Here is a 14,758-nt window from a genome sequence, read left to right on the forward strand (position 1 = left end):
CAATCTTTTACGATCCACTGTAGCCAGACAAATGCCAAACAACACAACCAGAGGTTGACACGAGCCTGACTGATGTGCGATTGTGGACATTTGACATGATTTGTTGGAAAATTCCAGACACTCTTGGATATTCAATGCAATACATTTTCCATGTGCTCTTTTTTAAACAATGATTTATTGTTGCCACGTTCGCCGTTCCTGTTGAAAGACGAAATTGTGATGAATTCCAGTGTCATCCACATGAAGCTTAATCAAGTGGTTGCCGAAGAACAGACTTGAGGATGGCCTTTATGTTGTGAGTGAATTTTTTTTAACATGGGGAAAAACAAATCTGTGACAAGGACCATTTATAAAGTCAGCGGGTTTACACTGACACACATCACCTCTTACACATCTGTGTATACAGTATACTGAATATTATAGTCTCCAATTAACACGCTACTTTAATGACAAGCAGTATAAAGTATGGATCAGAATCAGAATCATAAAACCTTTATTCGTCCCACAATGTGGAAATTTGCAGTCCGCAGCAGCAGTTTCAAAGGGGATGGGGTGGAGGGATGAATGCATACGTTTAATGTGAATGTCCGGTTTTTTTTTTATCTTGTCTTACCACATGACCCCTGTACAATTATAATATAATATAATATAATATAATATAATATAATATAATATAATATAATATAATATAATCTTTTCCTTTCGGCTTTTCCCTTCAGGGGTCACCGCAGCAAAACAGTGCCCTGCATTTTCAGAGGTTTGATTTGCATGTTTGTTTTGGCCAAGCTTTTACGTCTGATTCCCTTTCTGACACAACCCTCTGTACTGTATTTATCGGGGCTTGGGACCAGCACAATAAGCCACTGGCTCGTGTCCCCTTGTGTCTATAGAACAAGCAACTCTATTGGATTGGATTTGCCTTTATTAGTCTCACAGTGAAGAAATTCACATTTCACAGCAGCAAAGTGATGAAAGGAATGAAAGTAAAAAAAACAAAATACATGAGCTGTTGGAAAGGCGGCCATTCTCACGGCGCCGTCGTGAGGTCAAAAGAACAAAGAACTTAAACTTATGAACTTAATAAAGATGAAGATGCTCGATAAAAGGCAATGAAAGCAAGGATAATATAATATGTCGATAGCACTGCAGATTGAGGAATGTCTTAATGTGAAACGTGCATCTTTTTCCATTTGCTCTTCCCATTCATTTCACATGAACAGAACTTCAAGGTCCTTTCAGAAAGCCTTTACAACAACAACATTGCTCTGATCTTAAACAAAGTTGTAGTTCTTTGTATCTATGTGTCTATGTATCTATTACTGAACTGATATAGAAATGTACATTTAATATAATAATATAATATGATATAATATCAACTTTGCAGTGATTGTGGGAGACATTTTGTATCTGCAGCCCTTGCACTAATTGCTTCAGGTGTGCAGCTGATTGTGCAAATGGCAGCAGGGAGCTGAATGGCGACCTCCCCACTCTGCGAACTTCAGCCCGCATCTTGAACCCACCACTTTTTGGGGGGTGCGGGGGGGCAGTTTCGCTACTAAAATGTATTTGTGAGGAAAAACATGAACGCCTCACTTAACTTCTCCAGCGTGGACTTGGACGCGCAAAGGGTGGCGCAGCTTCACCACCGTTCCGTCAAGGTGACCATCATCATCGTTCTGGGGGTGATGATCACTTTGGGGAACATCGCGGTCCTCCTGGTGATCACGTCCTCCGTGGCCGGCTGGTCGAGGAGCTCCCGCTACTTCCTGCTCTCCCTGACGGCCGCGGACTCCGCCTTTGGACTGCTGGTCATGCCCTTGAACCTGTGGGTGAGTCTCCTCAAGGACTACACGGACGGGCCCGACCAGCTGTGTCACCTGGTGGCCTTTTGCAACGCCACCGTGTACTCCACGTGTATGTACACGCTGGCCGCTATCAGCTTGGAGAGGTACATCGCGGTGCTCTACCCTCTCAAATACTCGTCCTTGATGACCAGGAGGCGGACTTTGCTCCTGATCGCCTTCTCTTGGTGCTTCCCACCCTGCCTCCTGGCACCCATATGCTTCCCGGATGGCATCATCCAGGTGCACTTCTCCACCGCCTCGCTGGTTTGCAACCCGTCCTACTCCAGCAACGCGGGCTATTCGATGAGTTTGGCCTCTTTCATCTTCTTCCCGTGCTCTGCCGTCATGGCTTACGCCAACATGAGCGTGTGGTGCGCCGCCCGGAGACAGAGGCGCAAACTGCGCCAGTTCGAGCGCGCGCACCGGAGGAGGCACAACGTGGCTTCCAGGGTGCTGGTGCCCGTCATGGCTGCTTATTTTACTTGCTGGACGCCCTGCATGGCAGCTATGATCTATAACGGTAAGTACCGATATAAAATTCTCTATCTGAAAACACAATTTGAACGTTCTGAAGCATCGTTTGTCAGCTGCTGTCACACTTGGCTGACATTTTCCAATGCCCCCCAACTTGTGTCCCTCTCTAAAATATGTTAAAACCGTAGGCTATATATATATATATATATATATATATATATATATATATATATATATATATTGTTATCGTGGGGCTTCTAAAACATTTTGCAAAGTTTAACTATATATTCTTACGGCAGAGGATTAGGGCCCATGAAGAAAAAAAATAAGATTGGCAAGATTCTCACTGTATTCTCAGAATTCTGGCTTTAAAGTTAGAATTCTGAGACTTTAAAGTCATGTGTAATTTCAGAAACAAAATATGAACAGAGGACATCTGCACGGACAACACAGGTGTCAAAGTCAAGGCCTGGTGGCCAAATCTGGCCCGACACATGATTTTATTCGGCCCGCAAAAGCAAATCAACCATGTCAAATTCTATGATGCTTTCTAAAGTCCCAACCAAAATTTCAAATTGTCATAATTAAACCACAATAACAGTCATTAGTCTTGACTTTAAATGTGAAAACTATTTAATTATACCGTAAGTACAATGCGGCCCGCGGCAAAAAACGAGTTTGACATCGTTGACGTACGAAAAGGATCTCTTTCTTTAGGAAAGTGCTACATAATGTCACTTGGTCTTCATTTTGGAGAGCGGTTTGCAGACAAGTCAACCATAACAGTATTAACACTGCAGGGTCTTCTGTAATAAAAACACAAGTGGCATCTTGTGGGTAAGATCAGACCTGTCCCACAACCACCTGGGGGCTGTGCTAGCCCACCAAGATGCCTTTGCTTCGACCCCTCATTTGAGATACTCATCTTTAAAATGACTAATTATTCAAAAAACACCAGTTTACCACATGTATTGTTGTTAGCTGTGACAAGTTTTGAGGCAATTATAAAAGAACAGTAGGTATATATCTGCATGTGTAACATGGAGTTGAATAAAAGGAACTAAAGGGAAGAGGAAAGTGTGCACATCACTTTGGAAAATGAATCTCATCAGATCATGTGACATTTTGTCATTGTTCCAGACCAGCCTTTGTGCTCTTGACGAAACTTACACCTTGTATTGTTATGAACATCTGTGATTCTTGCAGTTGTGTGTAATTAGGGCTTAACTTTCTCACATTGTAATTCTTGTGCCGAGTTTATCTTCAAGGGTAGTCGTTATTGATGAGTGAGTCGCTTGTGGATTCTCTTGCGGTCTTTGAGAAAGGATTCTTTAAAAGCCTGAAGCAATTTCCGTGCTTTTACCAGCACTATGATATTTAACAAGAGCCGGTGAACAATTTAGGAGGAAGTGCGGCAAGTAAAAAGTAAGCTTGGCTATTATTGACATGCTCACATCTTAAATTTAGAGTTCCTTGAAGAAATAGCCATATCCAATATTTGTGAAGGCGAGTTGACTTTGGATTACTTGATTGTAAATCATGGTTGTAGCCGTCTCTGAAGCACCCTCCATTGAATATAATGTTTAGTCAAATGACAACTTTTATGGACACCTGTGTAAGAATAGACTGATTTTTAAGGCCGACGTTATGAGTCATCAACTTTAGCCATTTTCCTGTTATCAAGATTGAATGTAGACTTAATGCTGAATATTTTTAGAAATCCAAAAAAATCATGGAAAGCTGAGTCTTAAATGTATGCATCTGCTGATGTCTTACTGGTTACGTTAAGTGAGGCATTGTGCTTGAAACATTTTTCTGAACATACAAATCACAAAGCAAGAAGTGTTTGGGGGATTTTGGCGCAATAATCTGTCATGTTCATGATTTTGGTTTTGGTCAAACAAATTTCCTGATGAAAAAAAGTGACATATTTTGACTGATCAGACTTAAAAGACAGAAAATGGCAAGAAAACATGTTAAATGGTTATGACTGGTTGGACGGTAGTTAAAACTGCAAAGGACGGAGTTATTGCCAAATGCGGCCCGGGGTCAATTTTCATCCGGCCTGTAGCCTTCATCAGAAAATCAAGAATGTCTGGCCTGTGTGTAGAATGTATACATTGGGCAGTAGCACAGTTACCTGCATTTGCTATGTCCTGCCATCTAAAGGTTAAATTAGGAACAGAAAATTAGAAAATGAATTATTGACTGAATGAGCAACCCGATTTTCTAAAATGGCATTTTTTTTCAATTTTTTTTTTAATCTAAAATGGCGACAATCAACAAAAGAACAAAAGTTGGTCTGAAAAAAAGTGAAGTTAAGTGAATATTCAATTTAAATTTTCAATATCAATGTCAATTTTGCTAGCCACGTTTCAAATGAACCACACAAACAAATTAAAATCCCTCCATCCAAACATTTTCTGCCGCTTCTCCGAAGTCGGGTTGCGGGGGCAGCAGCTTCAGTAGAGAAGCCCTGATTTTCCTCTCCCCAGACACTTTTCCAGCTCTTCCTGGCGGTTCTCGAGGCGTTCCCATTCCAGCTGTGTGACATAGTCTCTCCATCGTGTCCTGGGTCGTCCCCGGGGTCTTCTGCCAGTGGGGCATGTCTGGAAAACCTCACCAAGGAGGTGTCCAGGAGGCATCCTATTCAGATACCTGAGCCACCTCATCTGGCTCTTCTCTATTTGGAGGAGAAGCGGCTCCGCTCTGAGTCCCTCCCGGGGAAAAAAAAAAAAATATATATAAAAAAATTGTGAAAAACAGAATTGCTCGCTGAAATGTATTTAAATTAATTGCTGTTATATGTAAAGAACGTCCACCCAGATTTGCCCGCCTACAATTGTTATACACCAAATTTGGGCCCCTTTCCAAAATTTTGGACACCCCTGAGTTATGGCCACAAATGAAAACCCCAGCGGTAGACCACAGCTGCAAAAATCAAACTGCAACGTAAACTGTAATATATGACATAAATGAAACTGTACTCCCTGTGCCCAACTATGCCGCTTTCTCGTGCAGCCCTGTCGGGCAGCTCCGTTCCAGAGTGGGTCGAATTTGTGGTGGTTTGGCTGCCGACGTCCAACGGTTTCCTCAACTGCATCTTCTACTTTTGGATCAACAAAAGCTTCCGACAGAAATTCCACTTGATCGCGCATAGACTGGCTCACGCCCTCTGCCCGCTGCTGCTCAACACTCTGGGATGTTGCAGAGCATCCACCATTCCGTTTGGCTCAAGCTTTCTGGATGACAACCAAGTCTATGAGCGCTCATCCAGCGTTTCCTCCACCTGCACACTTATGACCTTAGCCTAGTGGATCTGAGAAGTGTCATACAGGCATGGAAGAGGACTTGTGTTTTTATGACTGAAAGTACTTTTCTGGTTAATGCATTCTAAGTGGGCTTGAGAGGTAAATGGCTCGCATTTGATGACAAGTGTATATGGGTCATTGACGATATGCCCTCTAAAATATTTTTGGATTCGTTTTGTCTTTATTTTATTTTGTTTTATATCCATGCGGTCAAAAGATAGCTTGCTCTTTATAATATTTTTTTGGCTGTTGTTGTTTGTCCATTTGTTTTGTTTTACTTCCCAACTAGCCCCCAGTGTTGAAGGCTTGAATGCACTGTAAGCCAACACCTCTAAAACATTTTTTTTGTCGTTTTAGAGAAATACTCCATCACGTGCAGCACAAAGTGTCTCTTTGAAACCTTGCGATAATATGTGTATTTCTAATTTCATATTAAGTCAATGAGTTTGGGCAAGCGCGCCACTGTGAGGACACTGGAGGCTCGTCGCCATTCGCCTCTTCCTTATTTTTAAACGCAAGGATGGAAAATGTTGACATATAACAGATGGGAGAGGTTAACCTTCACGTGGCGCCGTTTGAGCGTATGCAAGGGGAAAAGTAATTAAGCAATGACACCATCGAAAGGTCAACACGGCCGTGCTGCCAGAAGATAACTTAGATAACTTCTGAGGCTGTTGGTTTTGCTGTGAAGCGCTTCATCTGTCGTTTTGCCAATGAGGCCTCTTCAGAGTGACGTCCGCAGTGAACACTGCTCCTAATGCAAGCGGAGATGTCCCTTTTGAGCTATTTAATGTCGTGGATTTTAGCCTATGCTGTGTGCTGAGCCATCATGGGGGAGCCTCCCCACTGAAGGGTAAACATGTTGTGAATTTCAAAACGTCCCAATTTTCAGAAGAGATTTTTGTTTGAATTCTTTTTGCTTGTGAAATAAAATAAAATATATGGCTTATGAATGTTATAAGAAATAAAGCAATATGCCTTTTGTACTGCATGAGTTGCTTTGTCTGACAAAATACTGCATTGTCTGCAGGTTCTGCATCACAACCATAATGCATTATTACACCTCAAATGAGACTAAACTGATGAAAAAAAAAAAATAATCCTGGCTGTGCACCAATATTGAATTGTTTTTTTTTTGTTTTGCCTTGAGCCAAATCAGCAAAGTAGTTTTATCGATACCTTGCTCACAATAAAATAAAGAATAAGCAAATAACTCCCACTTATCGATTTGGCCTTGGCAGTGTTCTGAGCTTTCTAAGTGCTTTTATTTATCGTTTGTTTTAGTCGCAGGAAAGCAAAGTGAAAATTGCTTTTCATTTTTCTGCAAACACCGTTCCTTCCATCCAAACCAGAATGATGAATTGATGACATGATGAAGCTTGTAATTACACTTCTGCTAAATTCTGAGGAGTTTAATCAAACTACTTGCACTGAAATTTACCTGGTAGGCCGACATTCTTAATAAGGTCAGAAGAATACATTATGTTTTGTGAGTGCATGTGAAGCAGCTTATCATTCTCGAACTTTTTATCTGGTTGGTGCGCTCCGCTATCATCGAAACACAGTTTCCTTAAACTCATTCAAATGAAATATACTGCAATTCAGTACAATATGTTGCAATAGCTGTTTCAAAAATTATGCTTTCACAAAAAAAGAACAATCTAAAAATGGTCTCCCTTAAACATCAAACTGCCAAATGCGAAGAAGCGGCTCAGATATTGATCCCAGATGATCACATATTGTTTAGTTCAACTTCAAGTTTGAAGCAATTATTATTTAAGGTCACCGACATGAAAGAAACGGACTGCAACAATATCATAATTGCATTTTCTACTCTTATTAATTGTATAACAATGATAAGATATATTGGCTTGGCTGTTTCCTTCATGGTGTTTTTTAATGATGCATTTTTTGTCACTTGCACTTTGACGTTAACTTTTGTTGTTTTTGAAATTCACAGAGGGTTTGATTTGATTCCATTTCTAATCCCCAATTTTTATTTAATTCAATTTTAAATCTTTTTTTTTTTAATACAGTACTCACTTTTCAGTTCGGCATGGCAGTCATCAAATCAATCCTGTGTTTTTCCATCAAGTTTGGTTTGGGGCCGCCACAAACATGGACAAAATATGACTTCAACAGACAGTTAGGACAGTGGAAAAAGTCATTGGCACTGCCCTTCCCGCTCTCAAGGACTTGCACACTGCAAGAACCAAGACAAGGGCATGGAAAAATCCTACCGGACCCTTCGCACCATGGCCATAACCTTTTCCAGCTATTCCCCTCAGGCAGGCGCTACCAGGTAATCATTATTGGTGTATAAAAGGGTTAACATCTACATGTTTGTCCTTGTTACAAACAGTAACACATTATCTTACTTCTTTTCCTTTCGGCTTTTCCCTTCAGTTGTCACCACAGAGAGTCTGTCCTCCATCTAACCCGGTTTGGTGCATCCTCTTCTCTCACACCAGCTACCTTTATGTCCTCTTTGATAACATCCAACTGATTGCTGATTAATTGTTAGATCCCTATTTTTATTTATGCAAAATCATTAAAGTTCTATGGCATGGTACGGTTACATTACAACAGCCAGGAGTCAGAAATCTACTTTTATCTGGCATTAGTATTCAACTGAATGTGTGAGATGGACAGATGAAGCGCTTTTTGATCCGATTGCCTTACTGGAGCTCAGTGGATCTGAAGTGCAAAACTGCCATTTAACTCTGTTTGCAACCGAGTTGCATCAGATTGCACGAAAATAGAAAGAGGTCAGTTTAATAAATCTGCGCAAACATTACTACTGGCTGTTTGCGCTTTTAGAAATTAAATAGCAATGTTTTTACAATTGTTCATATTAAACGCAAACCAATTGAAATGTGTAAATAAGTTTATTACAATTTAAAACACAAGAATGGAGATTATTGTACTGGATGAAAATAAATATGGATTCAATCAGGTAAAAGGTCAGCTACCCACGTGTAAATACAGCAAATAATAAAAGCAGCATCATTTGTGGTCATTGGTTGCAAATTTAATACATGTTAGAGTTTCCACATAAGAGTAATTTTTAAAACAAGTTTTAATATAATCAGAATCAGAATCAGAATCATCTTTATTGCCAAGTATGTAGAACACACAAGGAATTTGTTTCCGGTCGAACACGCTGCACTAGTATCATCATCAAAAAATTGCAAAGTGGCACTATACAGTTCAATTTGGTCTACTAATTTGCATTTAACTCATGGGTTAAACGAGCATGGCATTTGACTTCATTTGATCATTTTATACAAGTAGCCTTCATGTGATATAATTATCTGAGATGCTCCAGAGTGTGACTGAGTCCTTCAGCTGCTCCCTACTGGTAATAACGGTGGAAAATGGAATTGCTGCATGCATTGCTGCCCCTTTGATGTCAAGGGAGCTCCACTTTTCATGTTGTTGTAGAGTGCCAAGTTCCAGCTTTGGTGACACCGAAGGTGACTCAGCAGGAAAACATTCTGAATTTTCCAAAATGACCTCCTCGTCCTTCAGGGGGAAAGTGAGAAAGTTGTTTTAGTGAAGCTTTTAGAACACTCTTGGGGTTTTTCTCAGTGGACAGAAGATCTGCAAGCTCCTCTTCACGTGGGTGTGTCAAGCTACTCTTTACGTGGGTGTGTCTTGAACTACCAAATCCTCGAGTGCAAATGTGAAATATCAGCTTAATACCGGTCTGTGTAAAAACTAATCATGATGTATCCTGTGATGTTGACCTTTCAAAGATCATACCCCACTCCTTTCATCTCTAAGTGTTTTTCCAAGCATTTGAAATCCTTGCTGCAACCAGCCTCAGAGGACAGATGTGCATTAGCAGCCTCGCCTCTCGTTACAATAATTGTCAGGCTCTCATGTTCAGATGAGAGCTTCATCGTCTCCCACAGGTGCTCTCTGACAGGGAGGCATGGTTCTAATCATTTGGACGGCCATTCCTGCTGACATGGATGAAAGTAATGAGAATAAAGACACTAAATGTGAAACTATTTAGTGTCTTCGTGTATGTTCATGATGTTTGGGTTTTTAATAACACATGTCGTGTCATCTCAATACAGACGGTCAGTAGAATAAAAAAAGGAAAAAAATAAGTGCTAATTGCTGCTCTTCATCAGTGTGTAGCACAAGTTCAACCCCGAGCGAAGGCATTGCGTGTAGTATCATGTGCTCGCTGATTGTACCTGCTCCCCATTAGAGTGGGATTGATGAAAATGCTCACATTTACTGAGGTCAACTAATTGAGATGACAGTGTCCCCTTGTGTCCAGAGTGAATATGGCAGTACAAGATGGCCGGTTTGTGGGAGATACGGTATTTACATACATACAGTACATGCAATCATATGTATTCTGTTTATGGACCAAAGTAACACGACCCCCGCCTAATTAAAGAATAAGCAATCAGGTTTAGAACTAGTTACCCCTTAATCTGGATTCTTCATTTGTCTTCAAAAAACGTTTTGACATTTTTTATTAGTCAGAGAGAATTGGGATCTTATATGTGGCATGCCCTGGAGTGATTATCAGCCAATTGCAGGGCAATGTCGTCAGACAACTATTCAGTCATATTCAATGATGTTGTGGGGGACATGCGTGTCACAGAATAAAACGGTACTGAAAATAGTTGTGTAGTATTTATTTTCATCAGGTTTCCAATGAAATGAGATGGCAAATAAAGCACAAAAGTTGTCAGCATAGTAAATGTTGTCTTCTGCTTCTGCAACTGGTATGATCATGTGCAAGCAGCAATAAACCATAAACCAAATTCTGGAAACAGTGCAACTTCATGGGCAGATAAAGGGTTTCCAATTGCACACGTGGACAATGCATATTCATTGTGTAATATAAAGAAAAAAAAGACAATGAAGTACAATTTGCAACTCAATGTTTTTTTAAACTAAACTGAAGAACAAGATATTTTCCGTATTTCGTGTTTAACATATCCTTTGCGGACAGAAGGAATTTCAATTGATGCAACTTACTCAGCAGCTGCCAGTACAATTCCCCCAGAACATTTGGACGGGTTAGTAAGACGTGCATTAGGAATACAAATTTTGACAAGAGAACAAGAAGACAAACCCTACTTATTAATAGGATTCTTCCTTAACAAGCGTAGTTTTGCAATAAATGTTACTATTTTGGGGGAATCTGAAAACAACTTATACACATTGACATTGGACTGTGGCAGTAAATATTTTCTCTTCAGAAAAATGAATAAAAAAAAAAAATAGTGGTACTGATTAGATTGAAAATCATAATGCGATTTCCTCCTGAAATAAAAATGGAGGCAGTGCCGTTAAAAGTCTCTCCTTGACTCCTGGACTTGGCGGATGATGATTTGAGGGCCGACGAACAATCACCGTCCTCCCTCTCTACCGTGAGACCGTTCGAGGGGTAAACTGTGCAAGGTGGTTTTGGTCAAACATTTCAAGGCCTCCAGATGAAGAGAATGCGATCAAATGGGAATGTCGGCACTCAACAAGATACGTAGTAGCGATAGAAGATGCCAATGAGGGTGGCAGCAACGGCTGGTATCATCCATGTGGTCCAGGCGTTTCTGAGGTCAGGGTAAAGAACATCAACACCTTCACAATATGGAACATTCATCAATGGTGATAATGTCATCAAAGTTATACCGCTTCCAGCACCATTTTACTTTCCTTTAGATATCTAGTACAGTTGAGCATATCTACATATTATCGAGTCCAGATGACATTTTGATGACTAACCTTGACTCTTCTGTAGTTACATCGACTTCCTTCAGCAGAAGACAGAAAATAAAAACAAATACATGAGTAAATTGTGTTTTTGTAATTCTGAAGTTAAACCGTCAAGACTTCTCTTCTTACCGTCGGCTTTTCCTTTTTCCTGTCATCCTGCAATGACAATCACTACATTTAAAATCACTGTTGGCAGACAACTTCAGAAAATGTACTCAAGACAAAACTGCCCAAACCGGCAACGACTAAGTATGACTGTATATTCAATCAAGAGTTGTATGAAAAGGATCAGGAGGTCATTATTAAAAGGAGACTCAGAGCAGTTCTCAGTGTGCGTGTGCGCGAGACCAATCGATTATAGAAAGAATGTGTGTGCGTGTGTGTGTTTAATCCACCGTGCTCAAGGAAGACCAATCGATTATAGAAAGAACGTATGACTAGCATGCTGGGTCTGAGAGGACAGTAATTTCATCTGTGCTGTATGTCATCCATATTAGCATATTTGGCAATAAAGCTGACTTTGACTTTGAACTGTTGACCATTAACCCTTTACGAGTGCATACTGTCACGACCTGCTATATGATGTGGCAGGATTTGTTTTCTTCTGCACAATAATAGAATGACTTGTCAAAGCTAGTAAAAGTTGTAGTTTACCACGTGAAGCTCCCCGATGCAGAACTGCTGCAGCATCTCTCTGGCATCCGTGGAGTGACCCACATCCTCAAAGCTCTCTGTTGCATCTGCACCGGCCTGCTCCAGCAACACTTCCTCACCTCCCGGATGCTGCATGCACACACAAAACAAAAAGCTCGCAATAGTGTAAAAATAACAAAGAAGATATTTGGTGTCATTCAAATCAACAATGAGATCTTTTTTTATAATGACCCTCACACGTGATCAAAAACTCAAGGTAAATTGAGCATTATTACGACCTCATCAATATGGACCGTTTTCAAAACACTGTTGTTCGGGCAGGGATTGCAGTAAGATTAAATAACCCAAATTTGTTATTTAATTTGATTGTATTGTTTTACATATCAGACTGTATTTCATAACTATATGCGATACATTGTTTTTTCAGTGTCCTTTTAACATTTATTTTATCTTTTTTTTTTTCAACAAAAAAGCAACAACAGATTCTGAACTACAATCAACATTACATTTATAATAAATATTTTTTTGGCTTTCATAGGCTCTCACACTTGGACTAAAATGAGAACAGATGAAACATCAATTAGTACTAAGGCCTGTTTATCTACTTTAGTTCTTAACTTCATCAACGTGTTGATTTGAGGACTTTTAAGCTGCAACTTTACAAAACTTTACCAAACAGGTATGGCATAAACCTGAAGTCAGACATCAGATTACAAAACTATGCCAAAAAATCTGTGGCTTCTTCATTTCAACGTTTCAGATTTCGTGAAACGAATATGTAAACATGCAGGCTGCACTACATTATCACTGCACTTATCTAGGCACTACCTGTATATGAATAGATTAACAGGACATGTACTTGTAAAACAAAAATCTGCGTATGAATATATCCACCATCAAGTTAATATCAATTGACACAGACATTTATTTAAAACTTCTGTGACATAGATCAAGGTGAAAAGGGTAATAATCAGTGCGTCAGTTACCTCCACTGTTGTAAATTGCATTTTTACCGGCAATACGAACTAACAACCCTGTTTGGGCACAACGTGGAGATTGCGCGTGCGTGGTTTGCAGTTTGAACTGCCAATAGTCTCCCACCTCAGGTGATGACGTAATTAATTCTTGTCTACTTCCAGGAAGTAGCTTTGGTAGAAATGACGACACTCAAAGCAAAGCGTTAAGTAACGATGCAGCTATCAAGTTAAGACAAATGAAGTCCGCTTTATTGTCAAATATGCTTTAGGTACAACATGCAACACAGCATTAAATTTCCTACCTTTCAACTACAGAGCAAACATGCAGTACATTGAAAACATACACGGCTAAAAATGATGGCAGCGAAACTGAACCGAAAAATACTGTCATCAACTTTCAAACTGAGCCTTACCTCTTCAAGAAAAGTAGTGACGTCATATACTTTGTCGTGGATGATCAGCCATGTGTCGTTGCTCATATTATGGACCTGTACATCTTCTAATGTGTAGTACTTGATATCGTCTTTTTGACTTTTATCTTTTTCTTCATCTTTTGCAGGCCTGTCTTCGTTTGTTGTGTTGCCGATTATTTCCTCATCCATTTTCTGTTTCGCTGCAACAAAAAAATAGATGTAGCGACTGGGCGGCTCGTCAATTTTTATTCTCAAAACTAATGTTTAAAACCTCAAAACCACCAGCTTCGTTTGAATTGCGGTTCAAATACATAAAATGATCATTATCTTAGAATGATAACAACATAAACTTTGGATGCAAAGAAATGCTGTACACTAAAAGCACCTCAAGTCCGAACGCCCCCGTACATCAGCAGATAAGAGACATGACCAATGACATCCGTGCTATTTGGCAAACGACGTAACTTCTATAGCTATCCAATCAAATTGTGGCATACGAAGCGAAAACCAATCAAATTCAAGTAGTTGACACACCATATGACCTAAACTGTCAACATTGCGCTGCTGCGACGCATACGTCACGTACCTCGTTGCAGTGACATTTGTACCATATTTTCATTTGTCATATAGTAACTTCGTGGTATAATATTCACAATAACAATAAGTGGGTCTATTCGAAATATATAGCTCATTTTGCTATCTGCCTGTTCTGTATAACAATTTGAAATGTGCCTAACGGCGCAACATTTCATAATATCGGAATATACAACATACTGTATAATCACATTCCGATAAAAGAAATAATACAAATTGATCGTTTCCCCCAAGTGATCTTTTCCTACTCGGACATTTATTAATCTGAATTATTTTTGTTTTGATGAAGCAGAACACAACTCGATAATAATGAAATGTAATGATTTACAGATTAGAAATAGGTGGAGACACTGTTTGGTTCACCCTTGCCCCGAAAGACCAAGCTAATGTCCACTTGGGGAAGAAGGCAAGCGCGACAAGAGCCGGTGGTAAAGTCAAATAAAGTGAAGCCAGAACTCATGGATTAATTAACAGAATTTACCTATGCCTCCTGCGTGTGTGTGCGCGCCACTCCCCAGTGAACAAACGCCTGGCTGTAGAAAAACTTTCGTGTTTAAGTTCAAACTGGTGTTGTGACTGAACAATGTCGTGCATGCATGCTGTGATCACGAGATTAAACAGTCAGTTTCCCACCGAAAGAAGACTTGGTGCAGTCGTTGATCAGAATTATATTGGCTTGTCCCCAACTAGGCCAACGATTTTTTTTAAACTAAGAAACACTTGTAACTACAGTACAGTACGTATTT

The 14,758-nt window shown here is 39.9% G+C and overlaps 2 protein-coding genes across 2 annotated transcripts; one reads left to right on the plus strand and one right to left on the minus strand.

The window, feature by feature from the left end:
• Positions 1–878: 878 nt before the first annotated feature.
• LOC148900628 (histamine H2 receptor) lies at positions 879–5,632 on the plus strand. The gene is made up of 2 exons (XM_088991310.1): positions 879–2,364; positions 5,340–5,632. Exons 1-2 carry the CDS (start codon positions 1,581–1,583, stop codon positions 5,630–5,632), a joined length of 1,077 nt encoding a protein of 358 aa, XP_088847436.1. The 5' UTR covers positions 879–1,580.
• Positions 5,633–10,269: 4,637 nt separating this feature from the next.
• cyb5b (cytochrome b5 type B) lies at positions 10,270–13,871 on the minus strand. Its single transcript, XM_088992503.1, has 6 exons — positions 13,804–13,871; positions 13,419–13,618; positions 12,029–12,157; positions 11,504–11,530; positions 11,384–11,412; positions 10,270–11,211 (listed from the first exon to the last, which is right to left on the minus strand). Exons 2-6 carry the CDS (start codon positions 13,605–13,607, stop codon positions 11,130–11,132), a joined length of 456 nt encoding a protein of 151 aa, XP_088848629.1. The 5' UTR covers positions 13,608–13,618; positions 13,804–13,871; the 3' UTR covers positions 10,270–11,129.
• Positions 13,872–14,758: the final 887 nt, after the last annotated feature.

Source organism: Hippocampus bargibanti, linkage group LG03 (genome assembly GCF_051943395.1).
Source record: "Hippocampus bargibanti isolate YZ-2025 linkage group LG03, ASM5194339v1, whole genome shotgun sequence".
Classification (NCBI taxonomy): domain Eukaryota; kingdom Metazoa; phylum Chordata; class Actinopteri; order Syngnathiformes; family Syngnathidae; genus Hippocampus; species Hippocampus bargibanti.